Source organism: Oreochromis aureus, linkage group 2 (assembly GCF_013358895.1).
Source record: "Oreochromis aureus strain Israel breed Guangdong linkage group 2, ZZ_aureus, whole genome shotgun sequence".
Lineage (NCBI taxonomy): Eukaryota > Metazoa > Chordata > Actinopteri > Cichliformes > Cichlidae > Oreochromis > Oreochromis aureus.
In genome coordinates this window covers 17849355-17874670 of record NC_052943.1, presented here as the reverse complement: position 1 = coordinate 17874670, position 25316 = coordinate 17849355, and the positions used below count along the sequence as shown (strand labels likewise).

Here is a 25316-nt window from a genome sequence, read left to right as displayed (position 1 = left end):
AGGCAGGAATAGTTTCATTATCGCAACAGCACAAATGAATGGACTTAGTAACCGCTTGGAAGCTATTTGTTTCCAAGTTTAATTTGGTTTTCTGTTTAATTTTTCCAAAAAGAAAAAAAAAAAGCTTGTGTGACACTTTATCCGTGCCTCGCTCTATTTCCAAACCACTCTGCCAGCAAAAACAGCAACAAATAAAAAGAAAGAGAGAGAACAGTCAAAAGATAAGATTTTGTATTTAATTAGCATATTGACTTTTTCTTAAAAATCTATTCTATATTCAGCATAAAGGAGGCCATTGATAACCCAAGTCATAAGAAGCAACAAAAACATAAGCAGTGGACATACCTCAACGTTTCACAGACAGTAAAACAGTGCTCGGAGAAAAGGGAAGGGTAGATACAGGAATATATACAAAGGAAACAAGGCAGCAAATCCCCAGACTGACAGATTTTAATGCAAATGTAACCCAGTGTACTTATTGGCTGCATGTACTTTCAAAAAAAAAAAAAAAAAAGCATGTACTTTAAAAACAAGTATACATTCAGAGTGTCTTTACAGACCCAGAGCCCTTTTGGCTGATGTGAGGTTGTAAAGTAGCGTTTAACACCTGTCCTTAGGTGCCAGTGCAGATGGAGGTCAGTATGTCTGAATGTCCTCACTCTGCAGCTACAGTCCGGCTGGAAAATACAACCAATTTAGCCGGGATACCACTCAGGATCAATATGGCTTCATCCCCGGCAGGACCAAGGGGCCAATCGTATGGCTGGCCTGAGAGGTTCTTAACCAAGTGGGACAGCAAATAAAGAAGGCACAGACTCGACTGACCCGAGCCGAGAGCAGTCGAGGAGGAGGTGAGGAGAGAAAACCAGACAAGAGGTAACAAGGTGACAGAGAGGAGTGGAGAGGAGAAAGAGAAAGGAGGGGGAAAAAAGGAGCAAAGCTTGAAACAAAACAAAAAAAACAGCCCTGGTATCTCTTTGTACCAAACAAATGACGAAATCAGAGATAGGATTTCGAAGGCATGTGGATTGTTACATTTGATACTTTATACAGCACACACACAGCGAATATATATTTGAATGCATAGTTTCGCCTGCTTGACTGTTAAAAAAGGTAAAGAGGTATGTCCGCTGATAAGAAGGAATGAAAAGAACATTCAGTACATGTTTAAATCAGAGGATATAAGAGAATATAACAGTGGAGTAATCATGCTGCATTGAGCACTCGAGTCCAAAACTCAAGGAAATACCAAAGCTGATTATATGGAAAGCTATACAAATGAAAAATGTTGGTCTTACAAAAAACTACCAAATAAGCCTCCTGGTATTAACGTTCATATTCTTTGTATTTCCCCTCAGGTTTTTACATGTAAATAGAAAACAAATGTGCCTGGTTTTTACACAGAATTTAGGAATTCACAAAATAAATAAATTCACTGTGGCCTTAAAATTGAATCTCAATTGTATATTATATGTATATATATATATTTATTTATATCTATAGATTCATATATATTCCATTTTATAACAACAGGATTTAAACCTCGGAGCCTCTGAGGCAGAGACTGATAAAATCTGTTTTATCCCGTGTATTCTTTCTCTCCATTTGTGCCTCCCTATCTTGCTGTGCCTTCGGTCTGCAGCTCTATACAAACAGTTTTGATGTTACACTGTCCTTGGTAGACGGAAAATGCCCATTTCCATAGTAACACAGTGTTTTAAGGCCAGGGGTATTAGAGAGTGAATGCATACCTATTTTGTTTATATGAAAATAAATGCGTAATAACTTCTTGGAAGTCTGAAAGTCTGTGAAGGCATTTAGTCCGTTTTTCATCCCTTACGCAGATGTTTCCAACAAACGGTCTTAAACTGTTCTGAACTTCCGGTAAGGCACTCTTCAATTAAACTCCGAGATGTGTGGGTTTTCTTTTTTTTCCAGCAGACACAACATCCTTTCCTCTTCTGTGCGAAAAGTAACTCGTACCCGATGTAAAGGTCAGGTACACTCACACATTGTCAGATGTCTCATGTCATTGCACCATTTGGCATTCAGTCCCCGGTTTTTGGTTTCTTGCGTTCTTCTTTAAACACGTGAGTCCAGTGAGATGAAAAGTCTAAAAAAAACAGCTAACTGGCACATTTGGTAGACAGGGATCCCTGGTTTATCCAATGGCTACTCTCCTAGAGGGAAAAAAAAGCATTTTGTGTTTTTGCATGTGTGCATATGTGTGTGTGAGTGTGTGTGTGTGTGTATGTGTGTGTTGGGGATTGTGTCTACAGAAAAAGAAAATCCTAAATCTGAAAAGTTAAAAACTAAACACTCCCTTGATTTTTAAAATTAGGCACATGGTCACAAAATATGTTGGTAAACAATAAATCCTGAGGCTGAACTGACCAACCTTTAAAAGCTGCAAGATCCCTCGTTCTGATCTTTGATCAGATCACTGTGGTAGGAAAAGAAAATATTAAGTCTGCAGTCAAAATGGATTCAATTTTGGTTCAGCTTTTGTTGAAGAGTCCTGCAGCACTAAGCCTCCGCAGGTTCTGTCTTTATCTGGATAAAGTTTGCAGGCAATTGAACAGACACTGGCAGCTCCTGCAGGCCTTTGATTCCCTGCTCAGGCTGCAGGGACATCTCTCCACGCACTTCCAGCTCCTCCACAGGGGTCAGACCCTCACTAGGGCTGCTGCTCTGAGAGGAATGTCCATTAATTATAGTTTCACTTGCGCCCTCCGGGCCCTGGCTTTGACTGGTATCAATGATAACAGTCCTGTACTGCAGCTCCGCCTCCCCTGCTTCCATCTCTTCTTTTTCAAACGTATGTGCAGCCAGTGATGGATCGCCGTTCACCATCGACTGAAAGTAGCTGGGGTCCAGCATCTCCTCTTTCACCTGCAGCCCTGAGAGGTCGCTAGATTTGAGCACAGTGGCAATTACGGTGCCGGGCTGCTGTGCCACCATGGTCTGCCCGCAGGTGGTGTTAATGGTGACAAGGCGGGGGAGACCATTGAGGTTGGAAGCGGTGGAACTAATGACTCCTGGAGGGGAAGTGCAGGAGGAGGAGGCAGATGAGCCCAGACTGGTGACCAAGAGCTGCTGCGGGAGGCCATCCTGCAGGCTGTTAGCCCCACCTGCTATAGAAGCCGTATGGATGGTAAGCACATCTTTACCACCTGCTGTCGTGGAGGGCATGGTGTGGAGAATAACCCGAGAAGGGGAGTGGCTGGAGTCCCCGTTGGCTAGAACAGTGAGGGGAACAGACTGAAGCGAGCCAGAAGATGTCAGGACCATAGGAACTGATGCAGGGGTGCTAATGGTCCTGAAAAAATAAAATAAACAGAAGATGTAGGTGAGTCTCTTCACTGTCTCTGACAGAGTTGGTGTAATTGAATATTCTGTTTATATCTTTGCAAATATATACAAGGTTTATTTTTAACGGACGCCTACTGTGAAAATTAGCGACCGCACAGCTATGAGCCTAAAAACCAGAACTAATGCCCTTATTACAATAACAAATTGTGCTGACAGCTGTACTGTGGAAATTATGAGTCTCTTCAATTTCTAACAGCAGACAATGTTTAACCACTAAAAAAAAAAAGTAGAATTTTGTGATAATACATTGTTAATACAGGCAGCAGACTTGGAGAGAGACAGAAAAATAAAATGCAAAGTAAAGCTGTGCCAGAACACAAAAAAAAGAAGAAGAAGAAATGCACTTTATAAAAATCTAAAGGTGATCTGGCACTTTACTGACATCAACAACAAAAAAATGAATTATATAAAGTAAAGATGTACTTCAGCGCTGCTGGGTTGGCTGTTGCTGCGTTCACCTCACAGTTTTATTATGTATAATGAAATTCTGCATCTCAAATTCTCAAAAGGTGACATTTTGTACATACGAGGCTTCGAGATGTAATTGAGTTCCCCCTACAAGACGCCGCCACTAATATAAGACCGATAAGCTTTGAGTCAGACATTTTCTGTGAATATCAGGCCCAACGCTTTGATGCATGCATGTGTAAGTATAAGTAAGATTTAAGCATAAAGCATTTAACATAAACTTAGTTTAGAATAATCAGTATATGTATCTCTTGAGATTAATACTGACATTTATATTTTATAATTACCAAGTTTTTTATGTTATTGGTAAGGATACCTGACTGACATGCATTTTGGCAGATGATGATTATATGATTTCTTACTTCTTCATTTGTTTCACACAAAAATCACAAAGACAAGAAAGCTTGAAACACATGTGTGTCTGAAGAATTGAATGCTGGGCATATTTTGTGTCTAAGAACAATGGCTTATAAGAAAGAGTCTTGCATTTAATGCTCTTAATAGGTAATCAGCAGAGACAAGCTAGATGTTACCCCTTTTTCTAGCCTATGAGATTACCAGCATTTGGCACATTTTCATCACACACGACAACAGTGTCAATCTTGTAGTCTAGTTCTTCACAAGAAAGTAAATAATCATAAGATCTGACTCAGTGTTATCAGTGTTTTCTGGTGGATAAACAGTGTATTAGGGACACCGCCTCTACCATATATCAAACTTACCCTTGGGTTTTCTGTATTGCAAATCTGTTACTTTTGCTGACATATGGACAGATAGATCCAGAATAAGCTAATATCACCCCAACTGATTTACCCATCGAGCCCTAGTTTGAAAGATCATTAAGCAGAGAATGATTTTCCGGCATCTGCTGTGGAGTAATGAAACAAAAATAAAACTACTCCTCATTTTGCTGTCGGTTCCTCTTAAAACACCTCTCGTGTTTTTCACAGTCGCTCACCTTAAAGCTTGTGCTGTTTCCTGGACTCCGGCCCCTTGGTTGGCTTGCAGCATATGAACAGACTGGAGGAGCTGCTCAGCCTGTGCACCATTAGCTTCCTGGTAGAGACATTCATTGTTTGGCTCTTTCTTCATCTGTTTTGCCGAGACGTGCTGCTGACCATGAGCTCTTCCGTGCCCTTTGGACCCTCCACGAACCACAGACCGCCCGTTGGTCGATCTCTGGTTTCCGTAGCCGACATTGGCATCAGAACCCGTCTCTTCATCCTCAATCACCACGAGGTCAGCTGGCATCTCCTTAAACTGATAGACCAGCCTCTGCCCCTCCACTTTAGCCAGGATGCCTCTCTGATAGTAGTATCTAGAAAAGAAAATAGATAAGGGCATGTCCAACACATTATGGTCATTCCTGATGGGCATTATGAATACATCTATGGAACCATGTCTTTAGGTTTCAGAGTTAAATAAAAGCTCTTTTGAAGCACAGTGTTGCTCAGGAAAATGATGCTCGTATGTTACCTGAGAGCTCTTCCCATGGTCTCATAGTTCATGTCAGGTTTGTTCTTGTGTTTGCCCCACAGCTTTGAGACAGCCTTGGAGTCCACAAGCTTAAAGATGCCTTTCTCCCGCTGTGTCCACTTGATGTATTTGGGACAGGTGTTTTTATCCTGCAGTAAGGCCAGAAGGAATTCCCACAGGTAGATGGTATTGCCTGCAAATTGGGGGGGAAATAAATTTAGTCTTGTTTTTAACTTTCAAGTGAGTCAGACATTCACGGCGAAGCCTTGGAGCTGTGCTATAGACATCTATAATTCATTTAGTAGTACAGTTTATATATGAACGCCACAGGGTTACAGGAGGAGCTGCTCTTTTCTTCCAGCCATTGTATGTGTGCATGCGTGCCTTGGGATGAAATGAATTATATCAAGTCTGGGAGTAGATTACTCTAATTCGTGAAATGCTTCGGCCAGAAGTGGTTAAAAACAGCAACGCTCCCAGTAGTCAGTTGAATCCCAGACACCATGACAGGGTGATGTATATGTGTGCAACTGAACCTGCTGTCCCCACTCCCCTCCTCTTTGAGTCACACTGTATGGTGCAATGAGGTTTTACATGGTGCACCACTAGTCTCCTTCTATCGGCAGAGCATCAACGTGCCCTCCAGCCTGCAATCACTTCTGTTTCCCTGTGAAACACAGCACTTTGAGATCCCCTCATCCATTAACTCTCCTAGATTCGACCCCACTGGACTGCAGGGGTTGAGGACTGCTGTTTGCACACTCCACATGAGGAAATGGAGCGTACACAAGAGGAGGACAGACCTTGATTTTTATTGGCTGATTATAGAAAAGTGGACTAGTTAGTGAGGCTTACCTTTGCCCTCTTTGCTCTTCTTCCTGAGTGGTAGGTTAGGGGTGGTGATGGGAGAGCAGGGACGGACCGCCCGCGGCTTTCGCACTATGATTCAAATTATGGAGTAGTGTGTTATAAGGTGAAAGGCCACAGTGAAATCATCTAATTACCTACAACAGTGAATTTTTAGTGAGGGATTTCTAACAAGGAGGAGGAAAAATGTCTTACCTTTGGTTTTTTTCTGAGGTTTTAAGGGAAATTTTTGGGGAATCTCATCCATAGATGAGGTGTCCTCGTCTACGGACATGTCAAGGGCAACACTGTCCATCTGGTCAGGCCTCAGTGGGGCATATGTCAGGTCTGACTCAAGCAGAGTGCCATAGGTGTGAACTAAGCATAAACAAGAGATACAGAAAAGTGTTTAAAGCTGCAATTACGAACACCGTTAGATCAAAGCTGACATTTTTGTCACAAGCTGAAGGAGTGGAATAATAAGCATGCAAATTAACTTACGCATACGCTTCTCATCCAAAATGTTGTTCGGAGACTCCATGTTAAGAAGAGCCGCCGCTGCTTCATTTGTCTCCATGCTGTCCTCTGTGCCTGAGACTGTTGTTTCTGTCCACCAGATGACAACAAATTCATTAATAAGAAATACTTGGAGGTTAATACTTTGCATATTGTACTCTTTTGAGAAGTCTAGGTCTAACACAGGTGAATGGCTACAAAGGTTCTTTTTTATGTCAGGTTTCACTTATGACAAGGAGAGTAAATTTTTAAAGTGTTTTCCCAGAAAAAGCACAATTTAAAAAGTGCTTTTCATTTTAAGGAGAACGACTTATTTTTAAGTTAATATCGCTCGTGTGCATCTAAATGCATGCCTGCATGTTCTGAATTTTCAGGTAACTCACTGTTCAGTGAATAGTTTGTGGGTCAGCCTACAGATTAATTGTAATGAATTAATTCGAAGAGTACCTAAGAAGGCTGTTTGTGCTGTGCAACGGAGCAGAAATTAAACGTGTAGTTTGTAATTTTCTGGCTTTGCATCTTCCACTTGTTTGCTTTGTTAGTTTAGTTATATCTCATTAAAATTCAGCGTTTATTGCATGTGTACCTGTGAGATCCACTCCTCCTTCCAAGATGGATGGTTCCTCAACCACATGGAGAGTGGTATCCACCATGATACCGTTGGTCACCTCATCGGACTCGAGCCCCGAGTATACTTGCAACAGATCGGCTGCGGGAACTTGCTCAACAATCACCGCTGGGAATACTGACGGGTCGTCCAACTGCACAGAGAGCAGACACACAGACACAGAAAGGTTTGAGATGCTGTAACACAAATGATGCCCCTCGGAAGTAGAGGACCGTGGGTCTTTGCACATACGTCTTTGAGTGTATATGCAATAAAAATACAATCAATCCCTCCGCTGCACGTCATAAATGTGATATAAAAACCACACGACACCAAGATAATGTTAAAACCCGATTTGGTCACTTATTTTTACTGCCTTGTGAAACGCTGTAGATTCACGCTCATTTTTAGCTAATGTGTAGGCGCATAGCATGGAGGAGAGCTCATTTCTGTGGTGCTGTAGTGGTCCAGAGGAGCCTGCTGAAGAAGCCAGGAAGCAGCTGTTTGTTCTAGCCCACTTCACCTGAAGAGTTAATCTTATGTTCAGAAATTATATAAGACCAAATGAATGTTAATGCATGAAGTCATGAATTGCAGGCAAGCACACCCTTCATCATCTCCTAAATGTGCTTTGGGAATTCAGCCCTTGCTATCTCATTTCAGGCATGGCACAATCTGATGCAGGAAGGAGCGAGGGGAAAGAGGGAATTACCAGAGTGTGGGCCAAAGTGAACTCCACCAATAGAGACCATGTCAAAAGGGCTCGCTGGGCACTTGGTTTGTGTCAGCCAGAGGCTAATTCAGTCCTTTGAATATGTGCATAATACTGTTCTCAAAACCTGACAGTACTTCTAAAATAGTATAAAGAAAATACAAAATGAAAATCCAGTGGAATGCTGATTTAATAATCATTCAAATAAACCATTTTAATAGCATTATAAAAGCATTATATAAAGAAGTCAACTCGGGTGGTTAGATGCTAAACACGTAGTCACCTGGCCACCAGCAGATGGCAGCATAGTACACTTCAAAAATGCTTTGAAATCATTTCTTCTCCTGCCCCTGACAGACAGATGAAGCTACTATGTTTAGCTTCGTGAGAAATGCTTTCTAAATGTATAATGTGTAATGTGTTTGAACCTCGCTGAATTACATCAAATGATTCATGTTGTGATTTGTTTTAATTTTAGACGAATAATGTCGATCAATGAAACACACCTTAAATCACATTCCTACAGTGATGACCTGATTAAAAGGAAAGACAAAAAGGTGTGGTAGGAGGAACATGAATAAAGGCTTATCTGTCTCTTTGCACAAGTGTCCATTGTTGGTTTGGCCCTCTGGGGCATACCAGGTGTCCAGGCCTTGAGCAGGGGGGAGGCTGGGAGGAGGGGGTATTCGAGTGTGCGTGGCTACATACCCAGCTATAGTTTAACCAGGAAACTAACAGACCGGCTCATTATTTGGACACAGTGTTAAACGGTTAGCCCTCCTTAGCAGCACTAGCAGTAATTATCCATGGATTCTTTATTAATAAGGTGTTTATGAGTCGAGGGAGGAGGTGTCCCTGCATAATTTCTACCATACCTCTACCAGATACAGACAGCTCGTGCCATCTAAGCAGAAAAACCACAAGGCTTCCTGGGACTACTAAAAACCCTGGATTTTGCTATGACTGCGAGTGCTATCAGTATCTCACTGACATGCACTGAATATTTCCCATTAATCAGACTCTTTGGTAGACATACTATCAGAGTGCGAGACAGTGAGGCTACCCCATTTTCCCAGCTTGACTTAAATTAAGTTTTCTGTCCTTGAATAAGAACAAAGCGTGTGTCAGGAGATAAAACCGTTCCGACTATTTGTCTGCGTCTGAAACAGCAGCCTTTCCCACCCTCTCCCACTAAATGCAGACAGCCTGTGATCCCACACAGTTTGCTGACAGAGCGGCAGACACATGTTGCTGACGTCTCCGCTGTTGTTTTGATGTTAAATTGATTCCGTTTTTTTCTGTGAACAATTCAGAGTTGCATTGCTGTGCGAACCCGCTGATAATCCGGCAAGAACTATGAAAGAGAGAAACTGTTGTTTAAAGGAGTAAAACGGTGAGAAGGTGGAACAAGCACCCTGCATGCAACACAAATTATACTGCACATACAACAAGTATCCTAACGGCTTCTTCCTCTTTGTTGGCCTAAATAGTGTTTCTAGTAGGGAAACACAGGCGATAAAGCTCCAACCAATTTGCATTTCTGAGTTCCCCATTCTGCTTTGAAAGCACAGCATCTGTGCAGCCTGTTCCCCCACACCCCACTCTCTTCTGCTTTACCTGCCTAACCACAATGTAGTCCAACTGTCTGTACACTTTCTATATCCGCATCACGATATTTGAGAAAGTGTAGCTGGCGTAACGTAAGAGATATCATCACGTTTAAAAGCTGCTTGTTTACCTAAAGCTGCATGCCTTTATTACTGTAGCTTAAAAATGGAGGAAATTTTGGAACCCTTTTTGTGTCTCTCTACCTTCAGCTGAAGCAGATCTCGACTGTGTTCAAAGTACATATTGGCTTAAAAACCAATACAGCAAGGCTAATCGTTACAGAATCTACTTGGTGATTTTACTCAGCTCTGACAGCTTTACTGTGGCAAGAAAATAAAATCTTTAAATGTCCAAATGGCCGCTGCAGAAGTGCCATTGTGAGTTGTTCGTTTCAGTGGGGGGGGGGGGGGTTTCCATGAGTTAGTAAATAGGGGCAAACTGCTTGTCTAACAGGCCAAGTGGGTGCAGCGAGTCACAAAACTGTAGCACTGGAACAATACAAGACCTTTTGCTTGAATTATCCCATCCCTTCTAAACAGCCTTGTAACTGGTCCATCAGGTTAGGCTTGAACTGGTGCTATTCAGGGATCCAATGACAGCCTGCCACTCTAAATACACACATACAAATACTAGGACACATAAACACATATACATCTCCACACTTACAATCAAGCCTGCTCCACAGGATTCAGACCCGGGTGTGGGGAAGAGATAACTGCACACCTGACCGAGCAATGAAAAAACACACAGGCACAAGTTGACATCGAATGCACACAGTAACCTTTGGGTAATAAACACATTCACGTCCTAGCCCCACCCTCTGCCTCCCACACACCCTAGCCTCACTGCAGGTTTCTCAGTCTTTCCATTTCTGTGCTACCGGCAGCCCACACTCTTCTTCCCAGACCTCCTCTCGGCTCCATCCTCCTCCCCTTCTGTGTTGTTTCTCAACATGTCGTCAAACTTAGAGATCACAGGCTAATCCTACCCCAGTGGCCATGCTGTTTACACTAGTTTTGTTTGTTTTGAGAAGTATTTCATTTTTCAACAGGATTGCATACAGTGTGTCATGTTGGAAAAGACAGATGATCGACGACTGAGCTCGACGGGTTTGAATGCTAATGTAGACTCTTATAAGTCGAGTCATGGAAAAAAAAATCAACAACAACAACAGAGTTGAAAAAGTGATTTCTCTGGTGAGATTGTACCTGATTGATTTCGTCCATCCCATTGCTGGCAAATTCAAACACCAGTTCACTGGGTTGTACTGCTGTCGTCATGGTAGTGGAGTTCAAAAGTCAAAGAGCAGCCTAAAAAAATCCCAGCAATGACTACTCCAGCGCAGACAGACTCAGTTTCACCTCACAAAATGGCCTGAGCAGTTCTTGCTCAGAGAGAGACCATGAGCCAAGTTTCAGAGGAGTCCTGTGGCCCAGGTGGGAGCAGCCTCGTCCCTCTCTGACACGGAGGCTGGGCCCTGCTGCGCCTGAAGCATCTACACCTGGAAGAAGGAGAGACAGAGGTGATAGGTCAGCAGACATATTAAATCTGTGTAATTTTACTAGAAAATCCTCATAAAGTGGAACTCCTGCTACTTTAAATTGGTAAGATCTATAACCTGATCAAATCTATGCAGTTTAGGCATTATCTGGGTCATGCCTAGTTTTGATCTGTGATGCTGAAAAATCAGATCACTGACTTGGTTCCAGCCTAAAAACTTTTTTTAAAAAGTCACAAATTAACAAACGTTAATATCACCAGGTTTAAAATTTCTATCTATGTCAGCATTCAGAGTTTTTTACAAACTGTGCAGTTACTTTTACTGAAAATATCAATGTGAACACAAACGGTTGAGATACAAAGCTGAAATACTCCATTTACAGTGTTAATAAGTAGACTGTCAACATTTGTTGAATAATCAATTAATCTGTCAATAATGTTCCAGATTGACTAATTATGATTCAGTTAAATGCTGGAAAAAACCGTGAGCATGTAGAACAGTTACATGCTCATGGTGACATCATCAAACAAACAAAAAATCAGGACCACCCAAAGAAAAAGAAAATCCAAATTAATAAGATATAAGTGCAAAAACAGCATAAAATTCCAAGATCAAGACCTACTTTGTACATTTTTTTCTGTCAGTATTATCAGTAAATCTATTTTCTTTTTCATCAAACTACTGCACAGTTCATTCTGGTTTAAACACAGATGACTCACATTTTTTTCTGCCCCTCAATGTGAAACACTCCTCAGGACTCTGCCTTAGATCATAAGGCTCAGAGGGGTTGATATTATGATCACATGAGCGGTCTGAACTAACCCTCAGTCTTTACACACACACACACACACACACACACACACACACACACACACACACACACACACACACACACACACATACTCTCACATATACACACAGGCAAAAGATCACTCGTCTGATGCAGCTCTGCGAGCCCCTCTGTACTGACCCTCAGGGAGTTACTGTGATCACAGCCTGTGTTGAAGGGAAACTGGTGGTCATGTTGTTGTTGGTGTGTCCCAACAATCGATACCCAAAGGCAGGTTTCGGGAATGAAGGGTAGGAGGGGCTGATTTTTGGTTAAAGTACATGTATAAACCCAGGGGCGACAAACACAGCCCCTCCCTCTCGTTTCCCAGAGATCAGAGCTGGCAGGGATAGAAGTAAGATGGGAATGTTTGGTACCTTCCCCCACCTCCAAACACTCGTTATTCCTGCTTTTGCCACCGCTACAGGGTGGAGTTTATTTGCTTTTAAATGCCTGTATGAGTGACATACTTGCATACCAGGCCCAACTGTATTTTAAAGGGGGCGGAACGGAAGAGGAGGTGATAGTGAAGGACTTCTGCAGCTCATGGGGCACAGCGAGCAAACACATTAAAGTGTATTTCTCTGCTAAGCATCCAAACAGACCAGTAGCATGCAGTTACTGTCTGGAAGGCATTGCTTTTGGAAACAGAAGAGAGATGAGGAAACTTAATCAGAAGGCTAGTGTTTCACTCCAGTCAATCTCTCATGCTGTCTCTGCTGCAGCATCCATGCCCACCTCTGCCAGGGCTGGACGCTGCTGCCATCTGTCTGGAGCTCAGTGTCCTGGACTTCTTGGCATCTATATGCTTTGTACTGTGAATTACCAGACTCAAGCAGGGGCGATATACTGTATGAGGCTTCCAAATTAAGCACATATGTCTGCTTTTTAAATCATTTGTAGTTTCCACTGGTATACTCATACACTTACAGCAGAAGCCATTATCCATGTTTTGCAAACTAAATGTTCGTTTGTCTGTATCGCATGCAATCTCTCTGACAGGGCCCTGCCCAGCCTCGCAGCAGATCTGAGAAGACACACGCTGCTAGTCTAGCAGATGTTCTCCGCTGCAGACGTACTTGGTTCCCCTTTTGTAGTTGCAGTTTGTGTTAGATTTATGGACATTTATTAAGCCGTACATTTCAGCTATCAAGGACTGTGGCTAATGGAGGGATAAATAATCAGCATCCAGTCACTAGCCGCTTATCAAATGACAAAAAAATGTCTGTTATCAAATCAACGAACATAAAGATGAAAGTAAATATAATTTCTTTCTTTCTATGCTTTATGCTCGTGTTTATGTGCAGTCTGCTACAATGTACCAGACTATGTCAGTGGTTGCATGTACTTTCTATATTCCTGTCAGAGCTTCATTGATCGGGATGACCCAGTTGGCAAAGTGCTAACAGCAGACAGGGATACAAGAGAGCCAGCCATTAGTCAGACGCAGCCTGCACATTATCCCCCAGCACATGACAACAGCTGCCTTGTCCCAGCACAGGGGCAGGGTTGTAACTGCACTTACTACGTCATAAAGAGGAGAAGAGGAGGAGGACAGTGAAGGGAGGGATTTTACTAGGATGTTAGTGAATGCATAATAGTCTACAGAGCAAATAGACTGCCTGTGATTCGCTATGGGTGGGGCCTTCTTTTCACAGACTTGAATATTTCAGCGTGGTTACCAGGTGGGGCGTTCTGGTGAGGTTTAATGGCTTAATGGTAGCGTGTGCAAGGTTTGAATCCAACCAGACACAAGTTTTTTGGGGGGTTTTCCATGTCATCCTGTATGAATATGTCCTTGTTGAGAGAAAACTATATGCTATAACATATTAATAACTACTTAAAATAAACACTCATTTATTTTCGAGGGGGATGGGTGGGTGGGGTTTCTGGGGTTGTTATTGAAGTGTTATTGGCGCAAAACTACCCATTAACACCCAGCAGACAGAAATAGTTATCTCTGTAAGATTGTGGTCAACAGCTACCTTCTTCTGTTTGTTGCTGGTGTTGGGCAGACATCTGTACACTAGTGTTTTTGCTGAAAACAGCTGCCTGATGCAGCTGGAAGCAATGCTGATGTGAGTGATGTGACTGAAATAATAAAGTCTGAGGCTTAAAACCAAAATAGTAAGCCTTAGGGCACTACAATTCTAGCAGACATGGGGGGGGATCTATAAAGCTGGGCGCTCAGGACTCCTTTCACATTAAAGCTTTCTTTCACATATTCAAAACACCTACAAACAATCCAAAACCCAGCATTGTTCAATTTAGTATTCTAAAAGGTTTTTGAATGTTAGAACTTGGCTGAAATTACATTAACACATTTTTGGTTATCCCAACTGCATACTAATGGTATAGCTCATTGGAATGTAGCATAATGAGCATTATTATCAGTTACAGCTGACATTTTGGCTCCATTGTGGCCCCTGTCAGGTGACACAGCGATGGGAGTCTTTCTGTCACTCAGCTCTCCTCAGACAATTACGACTGGCTGATATATATGGCAGTTCAGCAGACTGAGGAAGCGTATGAACCAAACACTGGCGTACTCCACCCCTACAGCACGGTGACTGCCAGTCCCAATAACAACCAATTAGAGTCAGGATTCATGAACAAATGGAGCATTCCCAGAAGGCCCTACTTCCCCCGCTTTCGTCTCTTCAGCTGAGCTCATTGTTGACCATGAAAGGAGGTAATTTAAGCCAATTGAATGACTGTGCAATGAGTCACCCTGCATGTGGTGAGTGCAAACATTGTGAGATGCAAGAAAAGGGCCAAGCAAACTTTACTTATCAGTCCTTTTCAGCTCAGGTTACAAAAATACAGGTTTCCTTAGGTGGCTGATTGTTCAGCAGTGTACCGGGGTAGCTACATAACAACGGTCACAGGATGGATGGTGCCAGAGGGGCAGTGGTATTAATTAAAACCTCACAAAGGTATAGAACGCAGCAGAGGTAAAAACTGAAAGAGAAATAAATCAAGAATCGCTCTACACTCATTACACCTGCAACGTTCAACACCAGTACAAAGAAATCTTTACCTCACATGAAAGGTTTGATTTTCCCCGGTCGCCTGTGCAGTGATACACCTATGTCCGACATGGCACATAGATGAATGAGAATGCACTGGCTTACTTACCACTATGTTATTATATAGCTGCGAGCATGCTGTTTTTACAGGAGCCTCTTGGTTCCTGTTAGGGAAATGACTCAGTTATATGAGGCCCAAGTTCATTCCTGGAGCTCTGTGATAGCCCACATGGGCATCAGAGGATCCTCATCATTTCTGGACAGCAGTTCCCCTTTGTTTTTCTCAGTTGTGGTTAACCCACCCACATCTATGTAACAATGCCACTTTGGACGCCAAGGAAAATTCCTTAAGCACAGCAGTGTTGCAAACACACAGCACAGATCAGAGCAAATAATGAAAGAACAGCTGAATGTATATTCTACATTTTGAGACACCAAAGCACCAAAAGTACAGGCAGTGTGGATGAATTCAGCAAAGTAAGAGAGCAGTAATTAAGTTCTTGCATCAAAGGCAGACAAAAAAAAAAACACTAACAGGGTGGTTTCATCACTGCCATTGCACTATGTCAGCAACATAATTGTTTTGTATACAGCATTTTCTGCGTATTCTATATTTTACTCAACACCTAGCGTTGCACAATAAAACATGCCTCACCATGTTTCAAACTCCAACTCGACTTTATTGACCAGAATAAAGCAGCACTTTCAGAGCACTCCAGAGGCCACACCAAGCGTGTAGTGATAAAATGGCTGGAATGGGCACAGAGGCAGGCATAGACACCGGCTAATGGCATGCAGCTGCAGAGCACCAGGCATCAGAAGCACAGACAGCAATGCATCCGAGCCAGCACTCGCTGTGTCTGTGTTACACTAGGAGGCAATTGGCTCTGCCATGCCAGGGCCAAATGAAGACTGAAAGAAAAATGTCACCTCGAGCACAGGCTTTCAAAAAAGCGAATGGAATTTAATCTCATCTCCTGCGAACCTTGTACTTTTCCACTCAGGCTTCAAGCTCTGGAAGAAGGACCCATGCCTTCCTGTGACAACGGCTGTTTGTGCCAGCTAACACACTATTCAGTATAACATTAGGCTTTTTTATGGAAGATTGGACATTAGCTTTAGCAGGATAATATGGTCTGGAGATTAGGGATGAAAGCCTAGTGCTGTCCCCAGAGACGACAGCTCAGACATGTCCACAGAGACCAGATTCCACTTCTCTTTTGGTCACATTTTCCTTCCAGTAAAGACATGTTTTCTTCTAAGACTCAGGCTGTTCTTGCCCCTAACGTGTGCTTCATCACAGCGTAGAATACTGGACTTTTTTGTTTACGGCATTCGACACAAAGAATGACAGACAGAAATAGAAATGACTTATTTTAATGCCGGGTAGAAGAAATAAAAAAAACACCCACAAACTGACCTGTGAATTTTGCAGTCACAGGAACAGCATCACTGAGCACTGGGTTTCTGCTGCTTCCTGTCTGTTAAACCACACTCAGAAGAAAATTTCTTCCTCTGTGTAAGAGCGGAAAGTTCTCAACTCCCCCACCTTCCTCCTCAAACAACACACTATCACACTCATAGACTTGAGTGTTGTCACACAGGTACCATTTCTTTATAACTACTGCCAGAGTGACGTAAAACATGAAGATGATTTCACTGCAGTTGTCTGACAATGTAACATAGAATTGGATTTTAGAAGTTAAACTAGTCAGAAGTAAGAAATCTCCAAATATAATATATTCAAAAGATTAAGAAGCTAATGATTCATTTCAAAAATATATTCTGCAAATGAGACGCTCCTCAGCTTTCTTTTGCTTTCGGACATTTTCAAACCTGCTTCTGCAGTCAGGGCTGTTTAGTGATTCAAAAGGATCACACCAGAGTTCTCAAAGCCACACCTGCCATTTGCAGACATCTCTTCCCCACAATGCTGACACAAGTCATGCACAAGCAGATAGCATTACTAACCCACCCACCCCTCAAAACAGAAACACATCCCTTATTTGGCCCCGTGAGTTGGTTTTGCACAAATTCTAAGAAGAAACTACAAAGTTCCTGTCACACAGTGTTCTCTTATTGGTCATACAGTATTTCAGTACACAAATGCACTGTGTGCGCAATGACAGCACAGCAAAATGTTTTTAAAAGACACAAAGAAGAACTTGCCTGAAGCCCAAGCCATTCACTACAAGTGTGAAAATATTCAGTTTTGTTCTTAATGGAACATGAACAAATATTAACCTTAGAAATACACGGTAAACAAATCTAACCACAATAAAGTATCAATAAAATCCATCTTAACTCCAGCACTGTTGTCTTACCTGATACGTAACAAATCCAAAGAGAGGCACTTTGTAAAGCAACAGATGTGGGCTCTTAGTAAAAATTACCACCAGCAGCCTATTTCTATAATGTGGCAACCAGCCACATGTCACAGATAGGAAGAACCACTAAAGTTGTGAAAACAGGACAGGAAATTGCAGCAAAGTTTTAGAAAAGACAACTGCACCAAACATAACAGTTTGATCCGCTGTGTGCTGCTGTGATCGCCACACTTCTGCCACAGTTTTTTTTTTAAAATGTGATCTTTGCTATCCAAGCCTGTGTGCGGCGCCATATTTTTAAAATATTGTTAACATATACATTTACAGCATTGCCGTGAATGTTTTTCGAGACGTTTACAGCAGTGCTGCGTGCAGTCGGATCTATAGGCAGTAATGCTTTACATTTTTACAGCTAAAATGAATACTGAAAGCAGTAAAGCATGTAAAGTTTGTGACTTCAATTTTCTATGTTGCTCTTTGCCAGTAAGAAAGAACAAGAAGCAACTGACGTTTTGATAAGAGCATAAGATTTATCCAAGCATTTTACAAACCAGAGCTGGCTCCAAAACTGTACTGGCCTGTTTTCAGGGAACTATATAAACCATGTTGTTCCTTTTTTTTCTTTCTGAATGCTCTCACATCTGAGCTCAATGACATAATTTCAAAATAACCCAAAAAGATTTCTGAGTAAAAAGAACACGGAGAGCACGGATGAATAAAAAGCATGCATGTCTGTGCATGTGTGTCAGGAGTTTCATTCCCCTTCTGATTCTTTTCTTGGAGACATAGCTGAAATGTTTCATCTGAACTTCTAGGCTCTGCTGTTGTTTTGGCTGCTGAGTGGGAGCCATTTGATGCATGACTAGACTGGAAAAGTCAAAGTTCTTTCTTTTTGTATACAATAAGCAAGCTTCCCACAAGCGCTAGATATATACAGGAGGCCAGTACATACAGAGTCATGTCTTTGTATGAGCCTAAAGTTAGAAAATTGCTTTAAACCTGTCTTTCATCATTATAATCAAAGTAAAATTCAAACCTTGAAGTAATTATAAAATTTGCACTACTGTACCACTCACAAACGCTTACATTCATACCAACACGAACATGTCATTTCACAGGAATACTGGCAGCAGCAAGGGAGGATACTGTACCCAGGGAAAAAATACCAGCAGCATACTGTCAACTGAGTTTAAATAAAAACAAGCTGAAAGTTGACATCCTAAATTCCTTCTTATACTATAAACACCGATGCCAACTTCATCTCCGATAGCTGTCATTCTTTTATGCAACTTTCCACAATTGCTAATAAACTCAAGGGAAGAAATCCACAAAGCTTACACTGTATGAACCTCGCCAAGATACTTTCTAGATTGTCTCTTAGCGTAGGTACATGTTATGGATGGAGCCCAAAGATCCCAGGGCTGACTGTGGAATATAAAGGGGGACCTGGCTGTTGCAAAGGAGGCTGCATACCAAACAGGTCTGGACACAAGCAGGCTGATGTGTCCACCTACAGTCAGGCATGCAGTAATACCTAACAGGCAACACACCTACAGAAGGCACACAGTCAGACAGAGACAAAGTAATCTTTGTCTCGTCATACAGTTTGACTTTACCACTAGTTCAAGAAACAACATGGAGGCTGAGAAGATTGATGTGACTCACAGATCTGTATGATAAATATTTACCTAAAGCTACAAGGGGGAAACAGCTAGCTCTGTTCAGAGGTAACAAAACCTGCCTACTATCTGATAAGTTAACCTCAACTCTTTGTAAAAGTGCAGACTGTACAAATCTTTGTACAAATTATGCAAACAAACTCTAACATTCGAATTACATGAGATTTAGCACATAAACATAAAAGTACCTTAAATCTGCTCATCGTTACTGTGCTAGAAGGCAAATAAATGTATTTCTCAGAAGTATCCCTTTTAATGCTCACTGTTTTTAGAAATAAGTACCATATAATATGAGTACAGCATGTCATACTACATCCTACTACATTTATTATGTTTTCATCAAAAGGATAAAACCCTCTCAGAGATGCAAATTTACAGCCCCAGCTGTTTTTGAGACTTCCAAGGATCATCCTTCAGTTTAACAGCTAATAACAACAAAATCAGCTCTTCCCATCTGATCCCCCATAAAGCCTCACTGATAGGACCACTCACACTGAGACAGCTTAGCCCCTTCAAGACAGCTTATCTGATTTCACACAATTGGATACTGGGTCAGTGTGGTATTGGATAACACTGGCCAATGTTTCTATCTAATCTTGAAGCCAGTAAACGTGTGCCCATTCCTGGATCGAAGGACAGAAGTGCAAAGTCATTGCTTTTCAAGATGCCAGGTGCATAGTTCAAATACAGACAAGGGAAAAAGTGTTAAGCTGTGTGAGTGACCTAACAGGCCTAAGCTACAATAACTCATGGACTCATGACAAATGTTTGGATTGCATGCTTTAGGTATTACAGCATTACTTGGACTTCAAATGCTTGAGCTCGTCATCTTAACAAGTTTTCTAGAACCGTGTCCGCCCTGTGCTTTCACTGCTCGTAACATTAAAATTAAGATTCCCTGCTAATACCACCCTCTTCCATCCACTTCGTATATTCCAGCTGCCACAGATATGAATCTATGGCACAGCTCATACATTTGGAGAGATGTTTGACATATTTGCAAGGGGCAGAAGGACTGTCTGCTCAGGCTGGTCAATATTTGAGAAGGCTTTATGAAATACACTTGTTTATGACAGTCACCTGATGAGGAAGGTGCAGCATGGGTGCATGAAATGAGGACAATAAACTACCTGGTTAAAGAGACAGCTGTGCTCAGTATTGCTGTATAACAAAATATTTACACGGTGTGATTGCTTTACCATATTTGGGATCAGTGATAACTACACGTGCAGAGAAAAATGAAGAGTTTCCAGGAAGATACACACACTACAGGCTCATACAAATGCTAATCTTTGCTTCATGCTACTTTGAATAAAAAAGCCTGACAATCAGTCTCCAGAGGGGCTGGGGCTATGTTGTTCTGATGAGAATCACAATGCAAAAACGCAAAGGTAAACAAGGAGTGGCTGTTGCCTAGGAACACGCGGAGGGAGAGGGCTTGTAAAGTAGGCTCTGTGGAACAAGAACAGAGCAGGTGGGCCTCATTCAGCTCAGCAAAGGCACACTGTGTGTTTGTGAGGAAGCATGTTTAAGACCAAGCATAACAAGCACAAACACACAACTGAATGGATTGCCAAGCTGCTTCTCCCTGTGTTCACTGCCGTTGGTGGCTGAAATCAAAAAACTGAATCGTAAAAATTACTCCCCTGTTTTTTTTTCTTTTCACCAACAAAGAACTCAGAACCAGCTCAGAAACATTTTGAAATTGTCCAATCTGTAATAACTGCAAGCCTCAAAGTGCCTCAGTTCTTTATACACTGCACTTCTACAGTCGTGCATTTTAAAACAATGACGTCAAACTCCAGCCAGTGGAGCTTTTCCACACCTGAGTCACATGACAGACTTTTTTCAAACTGCCTTCAGGCTCAGTGACATAAAACCGTTAGCAACTAAAAGAATTGGACCTACAAGCAGAACCCATAATCACTCTGCCATCAATAGAATCAAACCCATCCATAATCTTTATTCACTGAAAAAAACCCACTACATTACTATCATCCTTGTATAGCCTACAAACTTCAACAGCTGGTTAGATTAGCTTAGAACAGCGACTGAAAAACATAGTAAATCACTATACTTAGCTCTAAATCTTACCTACTAACCCATGATATCTTGGATGTTTCATCCCTGGCAGATGAAACAAACATAATATTGCATGTTAATCAGTGGCCTACTGACTGATTCTAGCTAAGCTTAAATGCTGCTATTAATTGTGTCATCAGTATTCACATCAAAATTCTGCAAATAAGGACATCTCTTGAACTGTCAAGCTATGTAATGAGAATGCAGTGGGTTTTTTTTACTTGTGGGCAAGGTGCAATTGAATAAGCAAGAAAAAAAGAAAGAAAGAAAAGAACCAAAGAGCTACTGTCACATAAATCAATCATTTCTGGATGTAGACCCAAATGTGTGGATGCAAGAACTTAAGAGCTACAAATGTATGAACTGATTTTATTATTGATTTTCATACATCGACCATGTCACCACAAATTTTTAGAAATTTGCATGCAGCAGTCATTCCTTGAAGCCCTCGGGCATTCATTTCAGCTAAATTAAATGCCCGAGAGTCTGTTAGAGTCCTTTTATATTTGGACACTAGCACTCAGACAAGGGGATCCACTCAGCAGATCATCTGAGAGCTGGAGTAATTATGGGCATGGCCAGTTTTCCATATGAGAGAGCTTGCTGCTGAAAGTTTCAAACTCAGACACCACTGCAGCTGGGTGTCTGGGACCAAAGCCTCCTAAAAACATGTGGCAAATCAATTTTCCTGGGTTAGAATGACTCTTTGTACCAAGCGATATTGCATTAAAGAAAACACGATGTTTAAATTAGCACAGCAGAGCTGGGAAACTGTAGCAGCTAAAACTTTTTTTCAGACTGTGTCAGTTTTATGTTCATATGCATCTCACACTGGGTGAGTCTATGTTTTTGCACTTTGTTACCTCATGCAGGGTGGGACCCACATAATTGGAAACAAAAACACTGCACTGTGAACTTGCTTTCAGGTTTATATAGCATTAGCAATTTATAGCTACTGCATCAATCTGCATCAGAAGACATGAAGTTTTCTGTATTTGTAACGTATGCAGTCCCAAACGACTGTGTTTCAAATAAAGGCAGAGCACAACAGAAGGTTGTAATGGAAATTTTTTTTTCTGATGTGTGTATGCCGTTTTTATCTGGAGGAAAAATAAACCTGCACCTCAAACTCCACCCACACAAGTTCAGTGAACAACGTCTATGAAAGATTAACTTTTATCAAGATAAATGAGTTATCATCATTACCATGTAGACGCTTTATATAAAATGTGTGTCAACCAACACCAAGTTAACAGTGGGTCTCTTTAACTGCATGACAGTAAAAGGGAAGTCATTTCTAAAGAGCATTAACTAAGTCACACGGCTTCCAGTTCATTATTTATAGATGTTATATTTATTTTTCACTGTTTCTGAGTCTGTTGGTTTTATTAGTACTAGGGATATGGCCAAAAGGTCATATAACAATCTTTTTTGGGTAGAATCGATCTCTAAATAACAATTCTCCCCACAGATAGCGGAGCTAAAGCGATTAGATGATTAGTTGTGCTTCTGATTGCCTGGAAACAGAGCCAAATCTCTGCATGCTTTTCCTGTTGTAATTTTAATCTTAGCATTAGTCTTCGTCTTCTTTTTTTTTATCTTGTGTTACAACTAGTCACGCTCAGTTCATGTAAGTAGGAAAGTTTAGACAGGGAAGTTATTAATTAAATTTTTTTTAATGGAGTATTTGTTTTATTTATTTCACTTACTGTTAACCAGCTAGTTCCTTGTCCTGTTACATGTCCATGCCTGCGTGGCGGCTGTTAGTCCCTATTGTGGCAGTTGCTGATGTCAGTACTTGTCCAGTGAGTCTCAAGTCCTGTGGGTTAACCCTCCACTGGTGAATCCAAGTGGAACTGGTTCATATACTGATACGCTAAGTTCACCGAGGCCTCAAAGCAAAGGGACTATCATCTCTGCCAGCTGCAGCTGAAGACAGAGGAAGTAGAGTCCAACCACAGAACAAGAGACTCACAGGAGATAGCTGAATTGCATTGGTAGCAACTGAACTTTCACATTTAGATACGTAAATATAGCACTTTTTAAATATGTGACGCCATGACACCACAATCAAACTAAACCAAAGTATAATTAAAAGAAATAAGAGAAAGAAGCAAAAAAATTAAGAGAATCATTTTTCTAATCAAATGCCAGAGCAACACTCTCCACATTACATGATCAGCAGCTGATCCATTGCTAAATGCCGCCTGAATTTTATGCCACTGAGAAGAAAGACACAGGGTCAACCTTTTGTTCTAGAAACATACAGGAGGACCTTGCATTAAATTTTTTTGTGGCCGAAATGGTGTACGAAGTACTCAGATCTTTAACTTGACCAAAGGTTAATCTTACAACCACAAAGCCATTTCCTTAACATGTATTTTAACACCACATAGATATTTGTACATCGTCATGAGGCAGCGCACTAGAACCATTAATGTTCTCTATTCTTTTAATCTGAACAATAACTACTAAGTAAAGCTTTTGAAGTAATGTAGCATGCATAGTAACATGCAATGCTTCCATCTGAACTGCAGCAGAATCCCCAAGTTTCAGTGCCTCAAAAGTATGACTATGTGTGGTAGTTGAGTTGACATAAGTTAAACTTACTTTTTCACAACTGACCGTGACTCTATATGTCATGCCAAGACTCATGTTATGTTAAATACTCCCAGATAAGTATGATGCATTACATAAGCAGGAGCGTTATGAAAAGGTGTGACCTGATATTCCGTATACTAGATCATCTCTCTTGCGCGCCCTCTTTCTTTGTGAGAAAACATGACCTACTTCACTTATTTCAGCCTGGCTTAATATACTTGTTAGGCCAGTACTTCTGTAACCACAAAGTTAGTAAGTACACACTGGGAAGTTAAATCTATAGGATTTACAGTATTTATGTGAGAAATTAGCCTTTTTCAAAACATGTAGTAAGTAAAACATCTAGAAAGTCTTTTTACTTCACCACACAGTAAATCAACTCCAAATGAAAAACACTGAAAGGCCTAAAACAGACAAACAATATGATCATCAGTATCTTAGAGAAAGCATCAATGAAAGAAATCACAGACGAGTTCACAGTCAGAAGAAATACACTGAAGAAAAGAGACAAAAGAAAAAGAAGAAGAATCTCTGCCCCTCGAATATAAATCAAGATCGGGGACTGAAATGAAATACACCAGGCTAGAAGAACTTCAAACGGTTTGGTTTTTGGGCTCTGTGGTGAGATGTGATGATAACAGCTCTGGTTCGGTATGTACTCCAGAACAACGGCCAGTCCCAGCACGCTCCGAGCATGAGACAGTTGCAACACGGGGAGACAGTTGCTCAATCGATTTAACTTTATTTATCAAGGGAGGGTTCTTGAGCACCGGCAGCATATTAACAGAGATACAAAACCAGCTTAGAAACTGAATACTGAATGTGCCTTGCTCAGTGGCACAGTAGCTATTAAGCAGAAGAGAAAGTTACACATTAACTTTCCCCACCCAGGTTTTCCCAACAGGTCACAGGAGTTCAAACTTCCCATCACAAGTGTACTTCTCTAACCTTTAGGTCTCCATCCATTCCACAAAAAGAGAGCAATGGAAAATAAAACAGCAAAGAAGAAATGGGGAAACTGACGTGGAAATGTGATGCAAATTCATCGTTTAGCAATACAAAAAGGGCTCTGATTGTGCTTTCTCATATGAGCCATTTTCCAGTTGGGCTTACTGAAATACAATGGCTGCGGGTGCACAAGCCTTGTTTATTCACTAGTTTCACTATGAGTCCACTGGTTTTCCGCAGCGGCTTCAATAAATAGGACAGCTGAAGGGTAGCGGTAGAAGTCATGGTCACCAGGCAAAAAGGAACACATGAACAAGTTGATACTTTAAGCAAAGTTGTTTATATAAAGAAATAATTCTTGCCAAATCCATCATAATATTACTAAGAAAATATTTCATTATTTGAATCATGGAAATTATGGCACTATTTTTGTTTTGAATATGCAGTCATAACATTGACAATTAGGACTATTTAACAACCATTTCTCTACTGCCAGCTGACCACACAAAAGTGATGTTACTCTCATTTATTCTATTCAAATCATAACCAACAGTTTGTACCTGACCATTCACAGTTGGCTCTGTGTTTTTTTTTTTCTTCTCGTGATAGCATGCACCTGCAACATGGAGCAACACAAATCCTCGATTTTTACATATGTCGGCCTGCCCGAGTTGTAGTAATAAACTAAACCCCGCCTGCTCCTGCTCTCGTCACG

General features: G+C 41.3%; 1 protein-coding gene across 6 annotated transcripts in view; it reads right to left on the bottom strand.

The window, feature by feature from the left end:
• Positions 1–214: 214 nt before the first annotated feature.
• elf1 (E74-like ETS transcription factor 1) overlaps positions 215–25316 on the bottom strand; it is a 40547-nt gene continuing 15445 nt past the window's right edge. For 3 of the 6 annotated variants that reach the window (XM_039620217.1, XM_031736401.2, XM_031736400.2), the window contains 9 exons: positions 10814–11106; positions 10272–10328; positions 7265–7439; positions 6664–6768; positions 6379–6540; positions 6172–6255; positions 5317–5509; positions 4799–5158; positions 215–3319 (listed from right to left, as the gene is read on the bottom strand). In XM_039620217.1, the coding sequence (XP_039476151.1) occupies positions 2527–3319; positions 4799–5158; positions 5317–5509; positions 6172–6255; positions 6379–6540; positions 6664–6768; positions 7265–7439; positions 10272–10328; positions 10814–10885 (2001 nt within the window). In that variant the 5' untranslated portion in view covers positions 10886–11106 and the 3' untranslated portion in view covers positions 215–2526. Of the gene's footprint in view, positions 3320–4798; positions 5159–5316; positions 5510–6171; positions 6256–6378; positions 6541–6663; positions 6769–7264; positions 7440–10271; positions 10329–10813; positions 11107–17288; positions 17396–22761; positions 22881–25316 lie in introns of those variants that run through there. The other 3 variants (XM_031736404.2, XM_031736402.2, XM_031736405.2) reach the window with 3 other exon arrangements.